Source organism: Macrobrachium rosenbergii, chromosome 10 (assembly GCF_040412425.1).
Source record: "Macrobrachium rosenbergii isolate ZJJX-2024 chromosome 10, ASM4041242v1, whole genome shotgun sequence".
Classification (NCBI taxonomy): Eukaryota; Metazoa; Arthropoda; class Malacostraca; order Decapoda; family Palaemonidae; genus Macrobrachium; species Macrobrachium rosenbergii.
The window spans coordinates 51,853,867-51,878,866 of record NC_089750.1 but is presented as its reverse complement, the minus strand read 5'-3'; the positions used below and the strand labels follow the sequence as shown (position 1 = coordinate 51,878,866).

Genomic DNA, 25,000 nt, shown 5'->3' with positions numbered 1-25,000 from the left:
ATAACCCGTTCCACTATACTGACCGACCGAGTATGGAGCCAGAACGATGCGATTGTCTGGTAACACTGCTTCAGAAGCGAGACAAAATATAAACAGCTGGAGGTGCCCGTCGGGCATGCCTGCTAGTGTGGACAGGCCATAAGGCCCTGTCCACACTAGCGGGCATGCCCGTCGGGCACTTCCAGCTGTTTATATTTTCTCTCGCTTCTGAAGCAGTGTTCCCAGACAATCACATCGTCCTGGCTCCATACTCGGTCGGTCAGTGTAGTCGAACGGTTATGGGAACAGTGTTTGCCCGTCGGGCAGTGTCCGCTAGTGTGGACAGGGCCTTAGACTTGGACCACACGCCGGGCAGAGGGGAGAGTGCAGTCAGAGCTGTGTCGGAGCTGTGTCAGAGCTGTTTGATGGTTTGTCCGTGGTTTCCTCATCTACTGTACGCTCGTGATCCCCATCCACCCACAAAATTAGTAACAGTGTCTGCCTGGCGTGCATTTGCCCCTCGTGTGGAAAGGGCTTAAGGAAGGAAGAAGGGATGATCAGTAAGATGAAGGCAACGTATAGGGGAATGGCAGTTAAGGGAACAAACCTTTCATTAACGAAGCAAAAATGAAATAAACTACAGATGCCGAATTTACAATCTTGAAATTGTTAGTAATATAGTGATATATGATACATACATACATACACACACACACACACACACACACACACACATATATATATATATATATATATATATATATATATATATATATATATATATATATATATATATATATATATATATATGTGTGTATGTGTGTGTGTGTGTGTGACAGATAACTACCTAATATCCATCATAATGATTTACTATATGAAAAAATGTTTCTTCTCTCCCATGAAGTGTCTGAAAAGACTTCATACATTGTATTTAATCGTAATGATGACTCTAATGTTACTTAGTTTCAAAGAATAATTTAACCAAGCAATCGATTTCAAATTCTCACCTCCCAAGGGACTAACCCGAAGTTCTTGTTCCCATAAGTTAGGAGAAAACCAGTTACATTTTACCTAATAAACTAAACTTCGTAAAATCTATGTAATTAGAGACTGAAAACGCTGTATTTCTTCGTAAGACAGCAAAGAAATCAGTTGCAATCGAATATCGTTCCCATGGGATTCAGGACAAACCAATTATATCCTCGAAATTAAAGTCTGGATACCATTTTTCCTGCAGCCAATATTCAGTTCTATAAATTGCCCCTTGACGGATAGCCGATAATCAGATTCTAATTTTCGATATCTAATGGTGCAAAGAAACCAAACTGACTAAATAACCCATTCGAAAGATGTTTTCTTCTGGGTCTCTTTTCAAGTTATGTGAAAAGGTAGTCAAGTTTAGCGCGATTAGATTAACGAAAATTATAAGTTATCCTGCTGACAATCTATTCTAATCTATGGAAAATACACGGATTGGTTGAAAACCCATAACGCACTCCCAGTGCACACTTCCATATATTTAATGCCTCATATTCTACCCATTTTTCAGTTCCATTCGAGCTCGTGCGTACAAACACACACTCTCTCTCTCTCTCTCTCTCTCTCTCTCTCTCTCTCTCTCTCTCTCTCTCTATATCTATATATATATATATATATATATATATATATATATATATATATATATATATATATATATATATATATATATATATATATATATATATATATATATATATATTGTTTACTAATGCAATATATACTATTAAATTCATATATATATATATATATATATATATATATATATATATATATATATATATATGGGCCATAATTGTGAATGCTTCACCAAATTCATGTACTGCTATGGCCATTTTGTACATTTTCATCATCTGGACGACGTTTCCTATTTGTGACTAAACACTGTGTTTGAATCCTAGTTTGGAAATAAAATTTCATCATTCACTTCTTTTCTGGTCTAAAAGCTTTAAGTGAAAAGTGTATCCAAAAATAAGAAAGTTGTGAATGTCAAGAGGTCATTAAGGCTATTACAATATACACACAAACGAATTTATATATATAATATGCACATACACACAAACACGCACAAGCACACACCTATATATACATGTGTGTTCTACCTTAAAGCAAACTGCAACATTTGGAGTGAAATACTTAAAAAGTGAAAATCTATTTATGATAATGTGATAAGCTTATATGCAATGTAAGACTGTAAAGTCTGACTTAGCCTTTTGGAATTAACTAGAGCCCTACAGTATTATGAGGATTAGTTGGATACAGGCACTTAGCATGATTATGGAATGAAAACATTACTGCTAAATGACTTTAGTAAGCACTCATTACTTTCATTTCCAGCTGTCATGATGGAGATTTCGATTATAAGTAAAGAATCTTAATCCGACAGAAATAAGCATCACAGAGTCGAAATCAGCTCTTATATCTCCTGATGGTTGAATGGATAGCATCATGGTCACCCATGTATCAGTCCATTAAGGTATAGTTTCGAATCTTGGTTATGGTAGATAGACTTGTCATATACCGTAGTTCCCTTTGGTTGTGAGTTATTCACAAGGTAAGGTATACTCTACATATTTGTGGCTGAATATCTGGAAGTATAATAATGACACAGAGCTTAAACAAAAATTATTACATTAATTGTACATAACTCAGATTTGGCTGAATGTATGTTACTGTTACCTAAGTATCAATCTACCATTCCATATTCCCGTTTCTTTGTAAAGGGGTGGTGCCAGGAGGGCACTACTTTCAAATGATGTTGCTAGACCCAAGCCCTTTATTTTACCGCAGCAGACGCGGCCACTCATTTATGGCATTGCAAACGTAAGCCAGGCGCTGTACTGCTCGGCCAAGGCATATCTTAGACAAGCACAAAAACAAATTATAATCATGCAAAAACTGACGGCATGGCAGGATGGAATAAAAAAAAAATCATATTAAAAGCGTTGAAAATGATGCAATTTATATGGCTGTAAAATATACAGCCCCGAACAGGTCTTCTGTCTAATGCATAATATCAGTGGCATACACAAGGAAAGGCGTGTATGTATGTATGTATGTATGTAAGTATTTACACGTGAGTTTATGCTTGTGTGGGAGAAAGAAGGCATAAAACATTATGACTAATTACAATCTTTGACAATCAGGTCCCTTTCTCTTCTTCTTGTGCTTTGAAACGAAGCCCAATTTTCTTTCTTGCCAAGGGGGTCTAATTACCTGACGTAGACCAGCATACCGTAAGTCAACCCTGCCCCTATCACAATGCTTGGGGACAAAAGTTACCTGCATTAAATTTAATTACTTTTCTTGCTTGATAATGAAGTTGTTGCCGCGGCCGGTGATGGCCATGTTGCTCTTACCGGATATTGAAGCTGATAGTGTTCCTGAGTTTCAATTACCTGGGAATTGCACTGCAATGATACGGAGTTCGAACGTCTATTGGAAGAAAAAATTTCAGAAACGAGTGAATAAAAAAAGCTCCATTTGAAATGATTTTCTCTTCGTTTCGTCTTATTTTTCCTTTTAGAGGTCTTATTCACACTGATGACTGCACATGCTTCGTTGTGACTTAACAGATCTCGTCATCAGACTTCCATGGTTTAATGCCTGTTTCTCAGCACTGTCTTCCAATAACATTACTTATGCCCTCCTCCTTTAATTTTCAACCTACAGATAGAAAGTAAACTAGCTTCCTCTTATGTTTACTTCCCTTTTTTCGATATCATATTTTTCAAAAAACCTATGATATGGTGTTCATTGTGCAATATTTTTTTCTCTCTTCAAACTATCTAAGTTTAAACACGTCAGTTTTTTATTTAACTTTCCCCTTTTTAGAATTCTAATACAAACTGAAAAATATAAAATTCTGTTCTTTTGCTTTCCTTTTACATTTTCCAGTTTCTGACTGGATTGCACCACGAAAGGTTTATAATTTACAAACGTTTTTCCAGCCAGCGCAGGAGAGGCGAGAATTCCAAGTTGCAATTAAATCACAATGTTGAAAATAAAAATGTTTTGCATACCTAATTAGCAATTCAAATATTTAACTGAGAACGAAATGTGCATAAAATATCAGGGTCTAGAAGAACTACGTATGTACTATGTATGTATGTAAGTATGTGTGCATACATAATGTGTATATATATACACACACACACACACACACACACACATATATATATATATATATATATATATATATATATATATACTCACACATTACTAAAGTGTTAATTCAACTGTGGCAACTGTGGAAAATAATGCTACTGAAAGAAGAGAATAACAGCAAATATTTATAAGGATAATGAAAAGATTTAATAAAAGTCCTTTAAGAAACAATCAAGTCAGAGTCACAAAAGATAAATGATAAGGACAATAGCGTTAAGCAAGGCGAACATGAAATGTAAACAGGACATTAATACATACATTAACGTGTAAATAAGAATTGAGATCATTGTAAGAGTTGCTAGTACAATTATTATTTAAAAAGTAAGAAGAGACAGTCAACTTGCAGAGTACATTTACAGACAACACAGTGCTCATAAATGGTGAAGAGCGAAACGAAACATTACTACTTTTGTATTCAGGGTTCGGTACATACGCACACACACAGTATATATATATGTATATATATATATATATATATATATATATATATATAAAATATAAATTTCTGACTCACATCAGGATCAGACAGGTCTTTCAAATGGAAGGCGAGGCTGTTGCCAACTGCCTCACCTTTCATTTGAAAGACCTGGTTCGATCCTGATGTAAGTCAGAAATTTATTTCTGTTCCACACTATTGTGTATTGATTACTCTCTCTCTCTCTCTCTCTCTCTCTCTCTCTCTCTCTCTCTCTCTCTCTCTCTCTCTCTCTCTCTCTATATATATATATATATATATATATATATATATATATATATATATATATATATATATATATATATATATATATAGTACTGTATATATACACTTGGCAGGTCATTTTCTCATGAGGTACACTTAACTGTGATAACTAAAACGTCCTCTTAACTTATCGATTTCTTAGCATTTTGGATACGCTTCTCACTTTAAAGACTAAGATCCAAATGAAGAACCAAATGAAGTTAAGAAGGCTTTTTGTTATTGCAATTACTAGCACAGAAATAAAAAAACCATTCGATTTAAATATTATGTAAACGTAAAATAATTATATATATATATATATATATATATATATATATATATATATATATATATATATATATATACAGAAAGAGAGAGAGAGAGAACAACACACACATATATATAATACTGTATACATAATACATAAATATATATATATATATATATATATATATATATATATATATATATATATATATATATATATATATATATATATATATATGTATATATACACACAGACACAATCAGATAAAAACATAGATAATCAGGAACATAAGTGATAAAAATTCCAAAACACCGGTTGGAAGGAAATACATTTAACAACTCTGCGTGGCATGGCGTTGTTTCTGGAAGCCCTGAGGAAAATGATGTGTCAAATGAATGCTTGATGAAGTGTGCGAGCCTTGTCGAAACAAACAAAAGGCCTCAATTTTAACTTTTTAATGGAGTTTTTTTTTCTCCAGAGGTATTTGCTTTAATGCGAACAAGGTCAGAGGAATCTATTACGACCCTTGATTTTCTCATTAACGCACTATAATGAAGATCTTAAGTGCTTGCCTTGCACTTTTTCCTTGTATTTATATATACATACATACATACAATCACACACACATATATACACATAATGCATATATATATATATATATATATATATATATATATATATATATATATATATATATATATATATATATATATATATATATATATATATGGAGTTTGTGAAGGAAATGTGTTCAGTTTTTAGTATTCAATTTTTAGCAAACATATTCCACAAACCACCCCTTCAGTAATTTTCTATAACAATTACAAAATAAAGAATTTTGTTAGCCATAAAGAAAACTGCCACCTTCTTATGAATAAGGAATCTCATACAAATATGTATGACCACGGTGCCATCTAGTGTACGTTGGTTTATAGTATATAATATATATATATATATATATATATATATATATATATAATTTACACACACACATATACATATAATATAAATTGAAAATTTGATAAAAAAAACTAATATTAAAACTTCAAAGGGAAGCCGGGCGAGTCAACATTAAAACAGGTTTTAATTTTCTTATATACAAGGACTCTACTAATCTAACTTCATTTTCAAATCTACCTGTAAATATAATTTTAACATCTTCAACATTTACATTAACGTTGCAGACCTCATGGCAGTGGTCCCTTATGGCTAAGTACAAGGGCTTTGTCATTGTCAAAGGTCTCCCAGTTCTACAGCTGACCCCCTTATGACCATGGAATCTGAAATACAGAGTATAAATAGATGAGCCAACGTACACTAGATGGCACTGTGGTCATACATATTTGTATGAGATTCCTTATTCATAAGAAGGAGGCAGTTTTTCTTTATGGCTAACAAAATTCTTTATTTTGTAACTGTTTTAGAAAATCACTGAAGGGGTGGTTTGTGGAATATGTTTGCTAAAAATTGAGTACATTTCTTTCATAAACTCCAAAACTCCAATGGCGTTTGTTAAGTACACAAAAAAGCGTTCGTCAGCAGCCTGTTGTTATGGATCCTCAAACAAAACTTCCCTTTCATTCTTATCATATGTATACCGTCTAGTTTTCATGACAATGAAGCATTTTTTGCAAGCTACTATTCAGGAATTTTTGTATAGCTTTTTGTTTTCCCTTCCACAGAAAATCTGATTTACTCATCATTTTTACAACACATTTCAGCATATTATCATAGCACATCAAGACCACTGTCAGATATATTGATTCATCATTTATTTTTGAAGCACCTTTAAGTCATCTTACTCTTAACATCTACCTTTCCCTCATTTTCTTCAGTGTACCATCGTCAGCCCAAATCCTTATTTCCAAAGACATGGCTTGCCTTAATTTCCACATCCATTCCGATTTTTCTCCCTCGTAAAGCAACCGTCCCAATCCTTAATTTCTGCTGAGTCTTTCTTGTCTCAGCCTATAAATGACTTCTTTATTAGATCTTCCACTATTTAGGTAATTTCTTCCATATCCCATGACACAAGCTATTTATGTCTTTTATTATCTATATTAACGGCAATCTTTTACCAGACCGGATTTATGTGGCATGGAGAAACCGCGCGTTCACAGTCTCTCAACAGATACAGTGATCTACAAGGAAGGTAAAGTATACATCAAGACATCAGGATAAGGATCAAGTTCTACCAGTGAGGCTAGTCAAGGCCCATCATCCAATATGTGTCAAATACATACATTCCCCGTAGGGGAGTAGCACCGTCAGCTCATGTCATGTGGTGCACTGTTGGCATTACTAAAGGTTGTATTCAACGCCACATCGAACCCTAGCTGCATCCACATTTTAACCTATTACTTTGCCTCTGTTCCCACTTCCTTTCTTCCACCGTGCTGTCCAACCACTCCAACTTCCTCTTTTCACCTTAAGCACTGAATGGCTGAAAATACCCCTACGCTTGGCCTTATGGCCACATTTTCATAAATAATCATAAATACATTGATCATAAGAAAGGATAAATGCCGAAGAAAGCATGAATAATATTACAAAGGAAGATTATTTATAACACAGTCTAAGGAACAATCAACTTTCTCCACGTATCTTTTTAGCTTCATCCATTAATAGTTTCAGCGTCTATATTAGAGGTAGGAAGGAAATTTACATGTACTCTGCATATCAAAGGCCACAAGAGCTATAACGCTGACAAAAAAGGGTTATGGGGACTAAAAATCCTTTACAAAGTACGAAAGCGGATAATTTAGACATTCAGTGTAACAAAGTCTATTGCCGATTGTTGACAGCATTCCCTTTATAAATAGCTCACCTTTTATATAAGTACAAAAAACACACACAAAACAGATCAAAACTATGCCAGCTTTTAAACATGACACAAAAGTCAGAGCTGAATACAAATTCAAAAGGTTACCGTAGAGTTCAACGCGTATATTGTTTATTCACTAAATCAAAAGTTTCCTGGTGACGCCCAGTCTCTCCCTGATATTGACGTTGCCATGTTTCTGTTTGTCAAAGGAGTTAGATAAATGCGGCTCTAATTTTAGGTAAACAAATTCTGTAAAGGAACAAGAGTCGGTGTACTATTTAGGTAACTATTTCTGTATCAACTGCAAGCTACAAACAAATTAGGATCTTCCCTACAATAACAGCTACAAGCTACACACAACTGAGAAGCTCCATTTCAATAGCATTTGCAAGCAAATGGTAAGCACTACTGGAAATGCATTTGTAAGCTACAAACAACAGCAGATGAAAGCTACAAACAAGTGGAAAAACTCCGTTACAATAGCTGTTGCAACTTACAAAAATCTGAGAAGCTTCACTGCAGTATCAAATACAAACTACGATGAGTAAGAATGTCTTCTGCAACAGAAGTTGCAAGCTAAGAGCAATTCCGGAGCTCCATAACAATAGCAGTTGCAAAATTTTAACAAGTGGGACGCTCCAATTAAACAGCAGTTGTAATCTACGAAAAGTGAGAAGCTCCGCACGAATGGATACTAAAATTAATAAAGTATCTCATGTGTGTAATTTTAGTATCTATTCGTGCGGAGCTTCTCACTCTTCGTAGATTAAAACTGCTATTTAATTGGAGCTTCCCACTTGTTAATATTTTGCAACTGCTATTGTTATGGAGCTTCGAAATTGCTTCTAGCTTGCAACTTCTGTTGTAGAAGACATTCTTACTTATCGTAGTTTGTATTTGATACTGTAGTGAATCTTCTCAGATTTTACGGCAAGCTACGAACAACTGAGAAGGACCACTGCAATAACATTTGTAAGATAGAAATAAGAGGGATACTTTTTTTTTTTACAATAGCAGTTGTAATCTACATGTAGGCAAGAAGTTCTACTGCAATAGCTACGGCAAGCTACATAAAAGAGAGGGTTCACTGAAATAGCAGTGCTGGCTAGACACAAGTGAGATGCTTTATTACAGAAGCAACTGTAATTTAGAAACAAAAAAGAGAGATGCTTCACTGCAACAGCAGGTTCAGGTTTCAAAAATGTGAGAAGCTTCACTGCAGCAAGAGCTGCAATGTGCAAACAAGTAAGAAGCTCCAATGCAACAGCAGCTGAAAGCTTAAAATAAGCGAGAAGCTCACTGGAATAGCACGGGTACGCTACAAAACAGTGAAAAGGTCCACTTCAATAGCAGTTGCAGGTTAACTTTATTACAAAAGCAACTGCAACCCACAAACAAAGAGGTTCACTGGAATTGTGTTACCTGCAAGTTTCATACAAATACGATACTCTACTGCTATAGCAGGTGCAGGATATGGAAATGTAAGAAGGTCTACTTATACAGAGGTTGAATGCTACAAACGAATGAGATACTCCAGTACAATGTGAGTTGCAAGCTATAAATAAGTAAAAAGCTCCATTACAACAGTTATTGCAGGTTACAAAAAAGTGAGATACTCCGCTGCATAAGCAGCTGCAGGCTAGAAACATGTGATGCTCCATTATAATAGCAGTAGCAGGTTACAAGCAAATGAGCCAGTCAACTGTAAAAACAGTTGCAAGTTACCAACAAATGAGATACTCCACTGCAATAGCAACTGCAAGCTACAAACAAGTGAGTTACTCCACTGCAAAAAGTAGCTGCAGGCTATAAACAAGTAAGATACTCCATTACAGTGAAAAGTGCAAGATATAAAACAGGTCAGAAGCTGCACTGCAATAGCAGTAGCAGGTTACAAACAATTGAGATACTCCACTGCAGAAGCAGCTATAGGCTAGAAAGATGTCAGATACTTCAATACCAGTTGCAGGTTGCAAACAAGTGAGATATTTAATTAAAATAGCAGTTGCAAGCTACCAAAAAGTTAGACTCCCCGATGTAACAGCAGTTGCAGGCTACAAGGAAGTGAGGTACTTTACTGCAATAGCAGTTGCAAGTTACAAACAAGAGAAAATTTCCAGTACAATATAGTTACAGGCTCTAAAGAGGTGAGAATTTCCAGTGAAATAGAAGTTGCAAGTTCAAGTAAGAGAGAAGTTCCACTGCAACAGCATGTGCAAGTCACTAATAAGAGAGATGATCCTTTATAATAAAAACTGCAAGCTGGTAATATTTGGGAATCTTCACTGTAACAGAGGCTGCAAGTTACAAATAGGTGAGGTGAGGACGTAAGCTAGCAAAGTTCGTTGCACACTTCTATACTTATTTTACTGCATACTTTTGTAGAGAATGGATGAGTAAGAGACAGTGACTGGGTACATACTGATTTACTGTCACAAATTTCTGACTAGACATAAGCTTCCGCAAATGGAAAGGTAGCATCTAACATCAGAGCAAGAAAACAGTCAACAATTCCTTGTACAATATAAGGAGAATTCTCCTTTACACATGGTTTAACAAATGATACACTGAAAATTCCTGAAAATACTTGAAAATCGCTGCTTCAGCTGTCTGTCTCTGAGTTGTGTTTTATGGGGAAAAGTGATGGCCTGCGGTATGTCAAGCTTATTGTTTTGGATGGTGGATGCCTGAAGGGCCCAAGCGGGGGCCCCACAGTACTCCCCCCAAAAAAAGAGACTCATAGAGATGTACCGTCGTCTGGAATGTATGCCAGTGTCAGCCTGTCTATCGAGACCCAGGTAGTTCTCCCGTCCACTGACATCTGGTAGCATTTGTCACTACGCTGCAGGATTTGGTGAAGTCCAGAATAGTTGGAGGAGAGGGGAGTCGGGGCTGGTGTGCATCAATTCTGATAAATGTGTATTTTGTTCAGTCCAGTTCTTCGTGGATGTAGACCTTTCTGGCTGCATCATATGTTCTTTTACCTGGCATGATTTGTTTTAATGCTCTATGGACATCGGAAAGGGTAGTTGGCTCTGTTGGGTTTTGAGAGACATCTGCTGGTATTGCTAGTGACTGTCTGTAGAGTGCTTCCGCCTGCGACGCCTTGAATGCTGGGTGTTGGGCCATTCTCATTTCTAATAAAATCCATGGCCACTCTTTTCTCCATCTCCCTTCTTGACATTTGGTGGTGAGCACTGCTTTTAGGGAGCGGTGGAACTGCTCTATCATGCCATTTGCTTCTGGGTTGTATGCTGCCATGTGTTTTATTTTTCTTCCAAGGCTGGTGGCTAGGGAGATCTCCATAGGGCAGATGTGAAGTTAGTCACCTATCACTGGTGATGTACTGAGGGACTCCGTGCTGGCTGATCCAGTTTATTAAAGCCCATGCACAACTTTCTACTGTCTGCTGCGTGACAGGCATTGCATTAGGCCATTATTATGGTCAATGATTGTGAAGAGCCACCTGTACAGCTCGGAGAGGGTAGGGGTCCTACAATGTCGATGTGAATGTGGGTGAGTCATCGCTCTGTTGTATCGAATTGTCCTATACCCTGACTCTGTTTGTTTCATGACCTTGGATGTTTGGCAGGGGAGACATTCTCGAGCCCACTTCTTGATGTCTGACTTCATGGCCCACCAGATGTATCATTCTGACAGGATACAGGTGGTGGAATGGCCAGATGGGTGTGACAGGTCATGGGCGAGGCTGAAAGCCTTCCTCCTTAAGGCCAACTGCAAGTAGGTGTGAGGGCGTCCAGTATGAGTTTCTCAGGCGATGGTCATCTCTCTGTTGCCTATGGCAAAATCTCTCCATGTGAGGGCGAGATTTTCCTGCTGGAGTCTCTGAAGGTCCATGCAATCCTTCTGGGCTGCTGCGATCTTGGGATATGATATCCAGACCTGGACAGCGTTGATGGAATTTCTGGAAAGGATGTATGTGACGTTGTTGGAAGAGGCCTTCAGGTATGTGATGGTGCAGGAGAACTCGGATATTGCAGACAGGTGACACTGCTCCTGCACTGACAAACAGTCTTCGTTTTTGGTGAAGGCGTGGATCAAAGGTTGATGGTCTGTCTGCATCACGAACTGCTGTCTCTCAAGTATGTGTCAGAAATGCCAAATAGTGTGATGGACTGCCAGCAACTCTCTTTTGAAAGCAAAGTATTTCTGTTCCGCTTGAGATAGCCTTTTGTTAAAAAATGCCAGTGGTTGACAACCTTCGTCTGTGTCGTGCTCAAGTACCTCACCCATTGTTGTGTGTTACTTGCATTAGTTGTTAGGGTTAGGGACCTGTGGGATAGAGGAAACATTACTGCTGCTTTTTTGGCTTTTTTGGCTAATTGTAAAGCTGTCTCTTGTGTGTCAGTCCAACATAAAAATTTTGGTTTTCCCTTCAAGCATTCATATAAAGTGGACATGATTTCTACTAGGTTGGGCATATATTGGTGGCAATAGTTGATCATGCCAGAAAATTCTTGGAATCTTTTGACAATGTTTGGTCTTGGGAAACCGGTGATAGCTTGGACCTTTGTCGGGAGGGATTTGACTCCTTCGGGGCTTATTTGATGGCTGAGAAATTCTACTGTCTATTTTTGCCCATTCATATTTATCTTCCCACACTACTAGCCCGTTTTCTTTAAGTTTCTCCAGCACTTGCCTGGCGTCCTTTATGTACTGTCTATAGCTGGGGCTGAATATCAGGATATCGTTGACATAAACAACGCAGCAGGGCAATTCTCCCAGTATCTCATCCATGAGGCATTGGAAGGTCGCACCAGCATTTCGAAGGCCGAAACAGCTGTAGTTAAAGGTATATGTCTCGAAAGGGGTTATGATAGCTGTTTTTCTCTATCTCCCTTTGCTACTGGGACTTGGTAGTACCCCTTTAGCAAGTTAATTTTTGTGAATGCTTTGGCACCTCCTAGCTGGTTTGTAACTTATGTTGGCAGGGGATGTCTGTCTGGTATTGTTTTGATGTTGAATTGTCGGTAGTCACTGCAGTGCCTCCATGTACCATCTGCTTTAGGCACCATGTGGAGTGGGGATGCCCACAGGATGGAGGCTTTCTGGCAGATTTCTGCCTGTTCCATATCATGGAATACTTGTTTGGCATAGGCTAGTTTGTCCAGGGCCAAACATCTGAAGTGTGTGTGGACTGGGGGACCCTTGGTGATGATGTGGTGCTTGATGTGGTGTTTTGCAGGGCTTGTTAGGTCATGCTGGAGGACGTCTTTGAATTCTTCAAGAAATTTCTGCAGGAGGCAATGGATCTCTGGTCCCAATGTGGGGTTTGCTGTTGTTCTTGGAGTTATGGGTGTTAAAGGGCCGTCTCTCTGAATTAACATGCCTTGGGCTTTCAGGAAATCTGCTCCTAGTAGTGCAATTGTGACGTCTGCTGTGATGAATGTCCAACTGTATGGTTTGCCACTGAATGATAATCTCATAGTTCTTTTTCCATACATTTTAAGAAGGGCACCACTGGCAGTAGACACCTGGGGAGTGCTGGGGGTGGGGTGAGGCATTTTGCGTGTTGGCGGGAATGAATGACTTACAAGCGCCTGTGTTGATGAGGAACTGTGTTGGACATGTCATCTGTGACTTAAAAACACGTGGAGTATTTTTGCTTGTACCTGGGAGAAAGACAGCGAAAGGTGGACTCGTTCCCCTTTACAAGGAAACCAGTCTGCTCATCACTGATAGCAGCAAGCCATTCTTGCATTTCCGGGCCTCACTCCCGAATCTCCAGTGGAAGAAACACAGGCCTTCGGACGTTCTTCTTTTTTGATCTTATGTTTATGTTTGTTCTCCTTCCTGTAGTTTTGGAAGCAGCGAAGCCCTCTGGCTCACTGTCTGGTTCTGTGTCACTGTGCTGCCATGGTTGTTGGTTGGCTGCTGTTACAGGTGGTTGAGTGGGTTGTAATAATGTTATTGCCAGATGAACTGCGTCTGCCATTCTCAGGAATTTGTTGAGGGGCATGATGTATGCACTGGGTACTGCAGCAACTGTTTGGCGTGGCGACTTCATCAGGAGGACCTCTCTCACGAGGTCTAGCGTTATCTTTAGTCAATCGTCTCTGGTGGGAATCGTTATTAGCTGTTGCAGTTGTTTGTAGATGTGTGATGGCCACTGGTCCCCTATCGCTGATCCTACATTGTCTAGGAATTTCCGAGCTCTGAGGGCAGGGGTCACGCTGAAGGATGACCTCAGTTGTGTTTTCAACGTCACATATGTGACGGGGGTCTATTGTTCGGCTAGCCATTCTGTGATTTGTTCAAAGCCATCGTCCGGAAGAAACTCAAGGACGGCGTTGGCTTTGCGTGATGATGCCGTGATGTTCTTGGATCTGAAGATGGTCTTCACTTTGAAAAACCAGGCCCTTGGGTTGTGCATTGTGAACAGAGGCAGGCAAATGGATGCTGTTCCAGCGTTGTTGCTGTGGACTGGTGGTGTCAGTCATCTCGGTGGTCACTAGTGTAGAGACGGGATGAGAAAGAGACAGTGTCCAGGTACTTACTGATTTATTGTCACAAATTTCTGACTAGACATAAGCTTCCACGAACAGAAAGGCAGCATCTAACATCAGAGGAAGAAAGGCATAATTTAATGGTCCGGTGTGTTTTCTCACACCTGGAAAACAGTTAACAATTTTTTGTACAATGAAAGGAGAATTCTCCATTACATATGGTTCGAAAGCTTAGAGCCTCGATGGCTCAGTCGGTAGAGCAGCAGCCTAGGACTTTGTAGAGGTCCGTGGTGCAGGTTCAAATCCGCAGCCGACTGGTCAGAGAAGGCGGACACTTTGCTATCCGTGTAGACACCCTGGGATTACGTATGTAATCAACGGATAGGTTTGCTGAAAGCAAATGGGTGTTACAGACTAATACACACATAAACAAAGCCACTCCAACATCTAAAAACATAACAGACACCTCACACGTCTCGAACTGTCGACCTAACCGCCCAGTTCTCATCGCTGCTGGGAGAAAGGGAGCTGGGGATTGGTACAATACACGTACACATCGTTACCGGGGTCTAAGCGATGTCAGGCAGGGCAGCCGATCGAGGCTACGGCCTACCCCAACGCCAAATCAAAGTCCTTCAAAAAGAAGGCATCGTGCTTACCCCATATAAAAATGGGAAAAAGCACTTTAAAACGAAGAAGAAGATATGGTTCGAAAGCTTGAAGCGTTTTGCATTTCCAGATGGTTTTGGTTTTACAAATGAAAATCACTGCTTCAGCTGTCCGTCCCTGATTTGTGTTTTCTGGGGAAAAGCGATGGCCTGTGGTAAGTTAAGCTTGTTGTTTTGGATGGCGGATGCCTGGAGAGGCCCAGCGGGGGCCCTACACTTTCATCAGACCATTTGTTTCATTGTCTTTTCCTAACTGACTGTATTTGAAGATGAAAAAAAAGGAATGAAACAAAACTCATCTCACTACAACATTGTGAAGATGTTTTGATGGAATGGAAACCAGCTGTACATGGACACTGAGGATAGAACTGAGGGTGTACAAATAAGTGAGTCTGCGTAATAAAATTGCTAGTAATGTAACAAAATAATCAATAATAGTTATCTTTATGTTAGCTGACTCTTTTCAGGATGTTGAATTCGTCATTTAAGCAAAGCATTTTATAAATTATGCATGAATATCAATGTATATGTAAAATCTTTACTTAACTGCACGACATAAAAAAAATCTTCTGCTAGAAGTATTACTTATAGTACTAACTGCTGTCATTTTTTTTTAGCAAATAGTAATTTTGCTATTTAAAAATTTAGTCCCTATGAAACATTATTTTATGAACGCTTATTCCCAGTTCTGCCTAGCTATTCTTTTATTTTAAATACTTTAATTGAAAGAATTGCACCGAGTACAGGAGAGAGAGAGAGAGAGAGAGAGAGAGAGAGAGAGAGAGAGAGAGAGAGAGAGAGAGAGAGAGAGAGAGTGCGGCGTAAGGGATCTTCCATCCTTGGCCTCGAAAAAACTCCTAAGCACTTAAGCGGTCTTTAGAAATCTATTGTTTGACCTTCCAAGACCTTAACTTGACTACTTCTATAGATGCCTCTTCTGGGCCCTCGCGATGCAGTAGAATTTAAATAACCCACCGCGCGCTAATGATATGTCAATATCCCGTCTCTTCTAAGGCACTAATTTCCTCTCTGAAGTCGTAGGCTTAAGGTAGGTCGGTGGCTGGGGTGCGAGTAGACCACCACGGAAGGTTGCTGAACACGGCAAAAAAAAAAAAAAAAAAAAAAAAAAGATGAAAGAGACTTTTGGAAGGTTCCGGGTCCATCTCAGAGTTTTGCGGTTAAATGGACAAAGCAGTACCATTTCTTGAATTTCAGATTTCCCGTCAGTCAAAGAAAAGAGGAATACAACTTACGTTTTCATTTTTTAGTGTAACAAGAAGATAGAAGCCCTTGAAAGTTTATAGGTCCAATTAAGAAATTTTGTTTAGAAGGACAAGGAAGTTTCATTTGTTTATTTTTAATTTTCTTGTAAATGTAAGAGAAGAAAAAATAACTTCCTTTTCATATCATCAGGGTAACATGAAACCTTGAGAGTTTTTGGGTCCATTTTAGAGTATTGTAGATAAGGCAAAATTGTTTTTAGTTTCACCTTTCTTGCTAGTCCAGGAAAGTGCAAAATAACTTTTATAGATAATGGAACACTAAAGAACCATATTTTTAACTTCACATTTCCAGTCAGTTATATGGAAAATGAAATTAACTTAATGTTTCCTTCCACTGGAGTAACAAAATGAAAGACACTCGTGAAAGTTTCTGGGTCCATTTTCGAGTTTTGTGAATAACAGAATGAAGTACGTTTCTGTTTCCTTTCCCATTTTATGTCAATCAGATGAGAGAAAAATTACTCCGATTCACTTCATCAGGGTACAAGATAGAGACGCTCTTGAAAATCATGTGTTTAATTTCACATTTACTGTCAATCATACGAACGTTCAAAATATCTTCTTGTTTCATTACATCGGAAGAACAAGATAAAATATGCTCTTGAAAGATTCTAGATCCACTGATGAGTTTTGTGGATAAACGGACACTGAAGTACCATTTGTTTGATCTCTAATTTCCGGCCAGTCAAAACTTGCTGACTGAGGGGCACTGAAGTTCAATTTGTTTACTTGCCTATTTTCAAATTCTGTTATTAAGGAGACACTGAAGTAACATGTTTACCTTTAAATTCCCTGTCAATCACAGGAAAGAGGAAAATGACTCCCTATTTCGTTTCAAAGTAACAAGATGACAGACCCTCTTCAAAGTTTTCGGGTCCATTTTGGAGTGTTGTGGATAAAAGAACAATGTAGTGCAAGGTGTTTAATTTCGCGTTTCATCGCAGTAAGAAAATAAAACAGACTCTTACAAGTTGATTGGCCCATTTTTGAGGTTTGTGAGAAAGGAAGTTTTGGACTACCATTTGTTTAATTCCCAACTTCCTACTAATTAAAGTAAAGAGGAAAATAAATTTATTTTTAATTTAACCGGAATAACAAAACGGGAGAAGCTCTTGAAATTTCACAGGTCAGTTTTAGAGCTTTACTGATAACCGGACACTACAGTGCCATTTGTTTAACTTTAAATGAATGGAGAAAGTACCTTCCGTATTATTTTTACTTTTAATATTTATCATATCTAACAAAATAAAACAAGAGAGTTTCTTTCTGCTCTTTTACCTTTTCATATATAACATATTAAAAGCAAATACATTTCCTAATAATTTTCAGTCTTAACATCCGGCAAATTAAAAAAGAATTTCATCTCGGATGCTGAGCGTCAGACTGAGTCCATGTATTCATTTATGATCTCAAAAGCAGTTATTACCTGTCATAGAGGATTTATATGGACGGGTGAAATGAAATGCTGTCAGTCATAAAATTTACAGAAAACTTAGGCTTATGTAAACCACAGAATCCGTTTATACAAAAAAAAAAAAAAAAAAAAGCACACTCACTTGAACAAAAGTTTCTGAATAGCATTTAAAAATGGGAAAGTAGAGGACTACATCAAGGCGACTCATTTCTGACAACACAAAATATTTAAGAAAACTTTCCAGGCATTAAGGAAAGAACTCTTATAAGCGAATGGGCCTCCACTAAACGTAAAAATAAACAATCACGCGAAAGTAATACACTAAGATATGGCTGCCATAAATATTCGTAACTTTCTTTGCTCCCTCCAACCCTCGAGTCCCTCTCGAGGAGGAAATGGGCTGACACATCATTTGCTCTCTCTCGACTTCCTGACATCTCAACAAATAAGCGACTATGAAAGAGATCCTGCAGAAGGGAGAAGGAGAAGGGGAAAAAGAAAGCAAAAAAAAAAAAGGCGACAACTAAATAAGGAATCATTTCTCTCCGCCGGAATTATATTTCCTTGGCCTGCTTTCATCTCCCTCGGGGTCATACAGATGATCAATGGTGTTATGGGATATGTGATGAATGAGGGCTGCATTGATAGGCCTCGCAGTATTTGTTATATTTGGTATTATAGAAAGGACATTTCATCAGCGGGTTAGCAACAAAGGAAAAAGGATTGATCAATCCATATAATCGCTCTCTCTCTCTCTCTCTCTCTCTCTCTCTCTCTCTCTCTCTCTCTCTCTCTCTCTCTCTTCTCAAGATTACGTATGTATGTATGTATGTATGTATGTATGTATGTATGTATGTATGTATGTATGTATATATATATATATAAGCACCAACATACACATACAAATATATATATATATATATATATATATATATATATATATATATATATATATATATATATATATATATATATATATACTCCTGTGTCTGTCCGGATTGCATAGAACAAACCTGCGATATATATAGGCTTTCGAAGACCTTCATATATATATATATATATATATATATATATATATATATATATATATATATATATATATATATATATATATATATATATACATATATATATATATATATATATATATATATATATATATATATATATATATATATACTAGACCATGAAGCCATTCCTTCAAAAGGGAGGAAAAATATTCCTCGAAGTGAGAGGCTGTTAGAGACGAGATGCTTTAGCCACGCAGCAGATGCGAATAAGTTCAGAATACTTGGAACCCCGAGAGTTTCGAAGGCTCTTCACGTATTAATTCGGGATTAAGTCGAGGCTTCAGCACAGGATGAATGTGTGTCTTTGATCCAGGATTAACGCTGGACTTCCACGTCTGATTAACATAAGACATCATCAATAAATGTATGGTATGGTTTTCCCTGGCTTGAAAGTGAAGCTACATTAATGTAAAAATTATTTCTTGGAGTAAAGTTCATTTTTAAACGCTCGATTAAAGCAAGGTTATCCATCAAGTATAAGGGATTTAAATGACAAAAATAACTGAAGCAAAGGTAACCATTGATTAACACCATATATTAACATAAGACATCATCAATAAATGTATGGTGTGATTCTCCAAGGCTTGAATGTGAAGATACGTTAATGTACAAATTAACTCTTAGAATAAAGATCGTGTTTCTACACTTGATTAAAGCAATAACTGAATCAAGGGTAACCATTCTTTAACATCTGAATAACGTCATAATAAGTACCGCTAGTCTTTGATAACTACTGAACCCTGCTTCAGCTCAAAACTACACCTACGATTCGACAAAACAGTGAATCCACCATTCGATTAACCCGAAACACCATGGTATGTGCACTGCAACAAATAACATTACCATCGATTTCAAATACTTGTATTACATTAACTAAATATCATTACTGGTGAACAAGAAACCACCAGCAATAAAACTAAAACATTCAATGTATTATTCAAGAAGACCATAACACCTTAAAGATGATATACTGTAAGTGTCACGGACTACACTACACTTCTGCAGAACCATAACTATACCAAACGAGGGTTAGGGCTGTGCCGCGATGAATTAATAGGGGTATTAAAGCTCGTACATATTCAAGGGTATCAGTGAGTTGATATCAGAGCAGTAGTCTATTGTATATATATATATATATATATATATATATATATATATATATATATATATATATATATATATATATATATATATATGTGTGTGTGTGTGTGTGTGTGTGTGTGTGTGTGTATGTTCATTATTTTATATATATATATATATATATATATATATATATATATATATATATATATATAAATATATATATGGATGTGTGTGTGTATGTCCCACATACACTCTGAAATGGGTTGAGCAATTTCAACCAAACTTGGTATACATAAGATTTGCCATCTAGGAAAGAACACTGTGGGGTTAAGACATCACTGGCACCAAAGGGCGGGTGGGAATGGGGTGAATTGTAAAATTTACAGAAAACGACAGCTATTAATGTCTAGTCCATAGTTTTCAAGGTTGCTGAGATGAACAGTGACACTCCCCATGCCCTTTAAGTCCAAGTTCAGCCCTGATAGGGAGGGGGGGTGGGAAGGGGGTGACATTTAAAAATAACTGAAATCAACAGATATTAGTGTCTAATCCATGGTTTCCCAGGTCGCTGAGACTAATAGTGACACTTCCAATGCTCTTCAAGTCCAAGTTCAGCTCTGATAGGAAGGGGGTGAGAAGGGGTGGGAAGGTGGTGACATGTAAAAATGACCGAAACAACAGGTATTAGTGTCTAATCCATAGTTTTCGAGGTCGCTGAGAAGAATAGTGACACTCTTGATGCCCTTTAAGTCCATATACAGTTCCAATAGGAAGGGGGTGGGAAGGTGGTGACATCTAAAAATAACCAAAACTACAGATCTTAGTGTCTAATCCATAGTTTTTTAGGTCGCTAAGATGAAAGTGACACTCCCGACGCCTGTTAAGGCCAAGTTCAGCCCTGGTAAGAAGGTGGAGGGTGAGAAGGGGTGAAAAATAAAATGTAAAAAATGACAGATATTAGAGTCTAATCCATAGTTTTCGAGATCACTGGGATGAATAGAGACACTCCTTATGCCCTTCAAGCCCAAGTTCAGCCTCGATAGGAAGGTGGGTGGTGGGGGGGGGAGGGGTGAGAAGTGGTGAAATATAAAATGTCAATAATGCTGGGCAATGTAACTGAAGCAACTATCTTAACAAGAATGAGAGAGAGAGAGAGAGAGAGAGAGAGAGAGAGAGAGAGAGAGAGAGTTTATCAGGTGTCATTCAGATTTTCCAGGCAGCGCCGGGTTGGTCAGCTAGTATATATATGTATATATATAAGGAGATGTCTTACAGCATTTTATGTTTATTTCGTCAACGTTTCGAGGCCTCATCATCAAGCTGAACATACCAACATTAAATAATATAAAATTAACTCCAATAATTGATATCATAAAAGGTAAGATATTTAAAAAGAAACTGAAAACTAAAAGAGAAGTGATAAGTACCTTTAATGAAATAGGAGGGAATACAAGTGACAGTCACAAGATACGTAGGTTAAAAATAAGCTCATGCCAAGAAGAGAGGGGTGGAGGTTGTTTGACTGTTTAACCCTGGAACTACTTGTTTAATAAAAAGTGATTCATAGATTTCAAGCTGTTGTGAGGAAGTGGGCCTGGTAAGAATTTTGAATTGTTAATATTGGATGTTGAATTTACATTTATTGGCATGTTTCCAAATATTAGAGTATTCTGGAGACGTCAATCAAACTCCCGTGCAATAACTGATGCATTGATTGCCATAGAGGTGTCAGTTATCACAAGGGAGTTCGATTGGCGTCTCCAGAATACTTTAATATTTGGAACAAAGCCAATAAATGTAAATTTAACATCCAGTATGAACAATTCAAAATTCTTACTAGGGCCTCTTCCTCACAACAGCTTGCAATCTATGAATCACTTTTTATTAAACAAATAGTTTCAGAGTTAAACAGGCAAATGAACCTAGGTATCTTGTGACTGTCACTTATATTCCCTCCTATTCCTTGAAAAGTATTTAGCATTTCCCATTTAGTTTTTTTAGTTTCTTTTTAAATAAATTCTAGAAGTTTTATATATATATATGTATATACATATACTGTATATATGAAAAGCATTAGGAATAATAATGTTATTTAAATTTTTTTTTTGCTAAGTTTTCTTTGACATATTCTGGGCAAAGGTAAATGCGAAACAGTGCCTACGTATTCACGAGTCAGTGCTGACAAAGGCCTGTCGTCAGTCTTGCTTCCCATGGAGACAGGGCATCTTTCCTTGGGTGATGTTCTGGCCATTTTGGAATGTTCCGATAATCCGGAAGTCGTCAAGTTCCAGTAGAGTGTTCTGTCACGAGTTCGCTCTCATGGGCATGTCATAGGAAGTGTGAATTTTCCATTTTGAGCACAGCTAGACATTCGGGTCTTGATTTAATAGCGGAAAGATCCACTTTGCTGGAAAATTTTGTGTAATGCCTGTGAGGTGCGCTTAGACTTTGTTTTTCAAAAATCTGAATGGGTTTTAATTACTTTGTTTAACATGTGCTGTTCTTTGCACTGTTACCATGATTTGAATATCTTTTTCCCCATGTATTTTTATTTTCTATGTCTCTTTGATTTTTATTGGATTTCCTGAATTTTGATTTTGCCATGTTTTATTATGTGTACTTTTGGGGTTAGTAACATGGGAGATATCCCACATTTATTTTTTCTCTGTGCCTATTTTTTAAAGGTTTGGGATTTCCCTTTGTTTCCTCAGATGTACTGAATAGAGGTCATATAAATGGAAGGGAATGTGACTTATCATGACTTCGGTCGTGTTTGACTTATTTTGACCCTTGTGTTGTAGACACGCAAGCTACCGTGATTCCTTTCGAGATATAAGTTAATTACGTCATTAACCTTATAACAGTTGTGGTAAGAGGTTATGACCTTATTTGAATTTGTATGACATATATACAAATATATATATATATATATATATATATATATATATATATATATATTACTAAAAGGACCTCATTCAAACTGGATGGTATCTAACGGAGTTTTTATTTTATTCAGAAAAAATTACAAGCTTTCTTGGACAAACAGTCCACATTATCAAGTATCCGTACAGTGAGCAGACGCGTAGTCCGGCTGTATTTATATCTGTGTGCTGGGTACTTTTAATCCTATAATCGCCTAGCTCTTCCTGTGTGACCTCCACCCCTTCGTGACCTTGGTCTTTCTCTGATCCCTCGTTCCAGGTGTCCGTTTTCCGTGCGTTCTCTTGTGTTTTTTCTTCGTTTCCTTGCTACTGTGGAGTATACGATTTTTCTAGATATGCTGTCTTCAAAGCCGTTTCCGGTGTTCCCTGCCATCGTGTTGTTGGCGCAAGTTATGAAGGCGTTCTCTACAACCAGTCTAGATGTTTTGTTGGTGTTCCTGTACAGAAAACTCATATTTTCCCAGTCTATTCTGTGATCATTTTCCCAACAGTGTTTGGCAACTGCCGACGTCTGATTATAATGCCTTATGTTCTGCAGATGTTGTTTGCTTCGCTCTTTACATGATTTGCCAGTTTCGCCATAGTACCCTTCTTCACAGTCTAGACACGCTTCCATATATACACCCCCTCTAATCTCTTCCCCCTCTACTGACTTTTTGTTTCTAACTATTTTATTCCTGATGGTGTTTTTGTAACTGCCTATCAATTTGAAATGATTTAGCTTTCTGTTGATGTGTGCAATAGAGTTATTGTCCGGGACTGTAATTATTTTCTTTCCTACCAAATGTTCCTTTTCTATCCTTTCCCTTTCCCCAAAATAGTTTTTCCTTGCTTTGATATGTGCCCACTCCCACCAATACTTAGGGTAGCCTAATCTCCTAAAACTCTCCCTCAGGTAATCCAACTCTTCGTCTAAAAATTCGGGACTGCAAATCCTATAAGCCCTGATGGCCAACCCTGTCATTAATCCTATTTTTATTTCTTTCCTATGACTGGAGAACCTAAGTATGTATGAATTGGTGTGTGTCTTCTTCCTATATACCTTGAATTTTAAATTTTCCCTTCCCTCTTGACCAGGACATCCAAGAAAGGAATTTCTCCCTCCTTCTCTTCTTCTATTGTGAACTTGATGTGTTCATTTAGTTTATTTATGTTTTCTAAAAACTTGTGTAGATCTTCCCTTTCTCCTTTGTAAATAATCAAGATGTCATCCACGTATCTTACCCATTTTACGATATTTAAGTTCCCTTTATTTACTTTGCCCACCTCTTCCTTTTCAAACCATTCCATAAAGATATTAGCTAGAATTGGTGAAAGACTTGAACCCATGGCCACGCCATTTTTTTGTATATAATGGTTTTCGCCTCACTTGAAAACATTAACGCTGAGGGCCGCTGTTAGCAGTTTTATTAAAACGTCATGATCTATGTCGCATGTATAGACCCCCTCCTCCATATTCTTTTTTATTATTTCCATCGTCGTATGATAAACCCACAGAGTTTATTTACACATGAAATAAGGTATGATAAACCCACAGAGTTTACTTACCACGTAAGTTACAAAGGGAAGGGGGGATGGAGGAATGGGAGCGGGAAGGGGGAGTGGACGGGCTTGAAACCTATCCTGTTATCTAAGTTGGATCAAATGATGGCCACATGCCAAATTTTGTCTAGACTCGGCCAAGCGGTTCGGGATTTCTATAGCGCACAAACATATAGACAAGCATACAGCCACATACAAACATACAGACATTCACTTTTATATATAAGATATATATATATATATATATATATATATATATATATATATATATATATATATATATATATATATATATATATATATGTATATATACACATACACACATACAGTTACAAATACCCCTTTCTACTGATTTTACTTTTACCTTGGGAATGATACTCACCAAAAGGATTATTATATCTGATGAGTGCATCTGTCTCTCACAGGATCAGAACCTATGACATTTGGGTTTGACACAGAGATGGCAGTTTACTTATACACCAAGATCTCTGTATGGCATCCACACATTATATACCTGCATAATAGATGTGCTGTCATTT

At 37.4% G+C, this 25,000-nt stretch overlaps 2 protein-coding genes across 2 annotated transcripts in view; one reads left to right on the top strand and one right to left on the bottom strand.

Moving 5' to 3' along the window:
* Nucleotides 1–25,000, top strand: part of LOC136842629 (uncharacterized) — a 1,039,791-nt gene that overhangs the window by 96,627 nt on the left and 918,164 nt on the right. The window lies entirely within an intron of this gene.
* On the bottom strand, nucleotides 12,933–13,517 carry LOC136842334 (uncharacterized). Its single transcript, XM_067109591.1, has one exon. It carries the CDS (start codon nucleotides 13,515–13,517, stop codon nucleotides 12,933–12,935), a length of 585 nt encoding a protein of 194 aa, XP_066965692.1.

Coding starts and splice junctions, on each gene's coding strand:
- LOC136842334 (XM_067109591.1), bottom strand. CDS start 13,517: ATGCCTCACCCCACCCCCAGCACTCCCCAGGTGTCTACTGCCAGTGGT.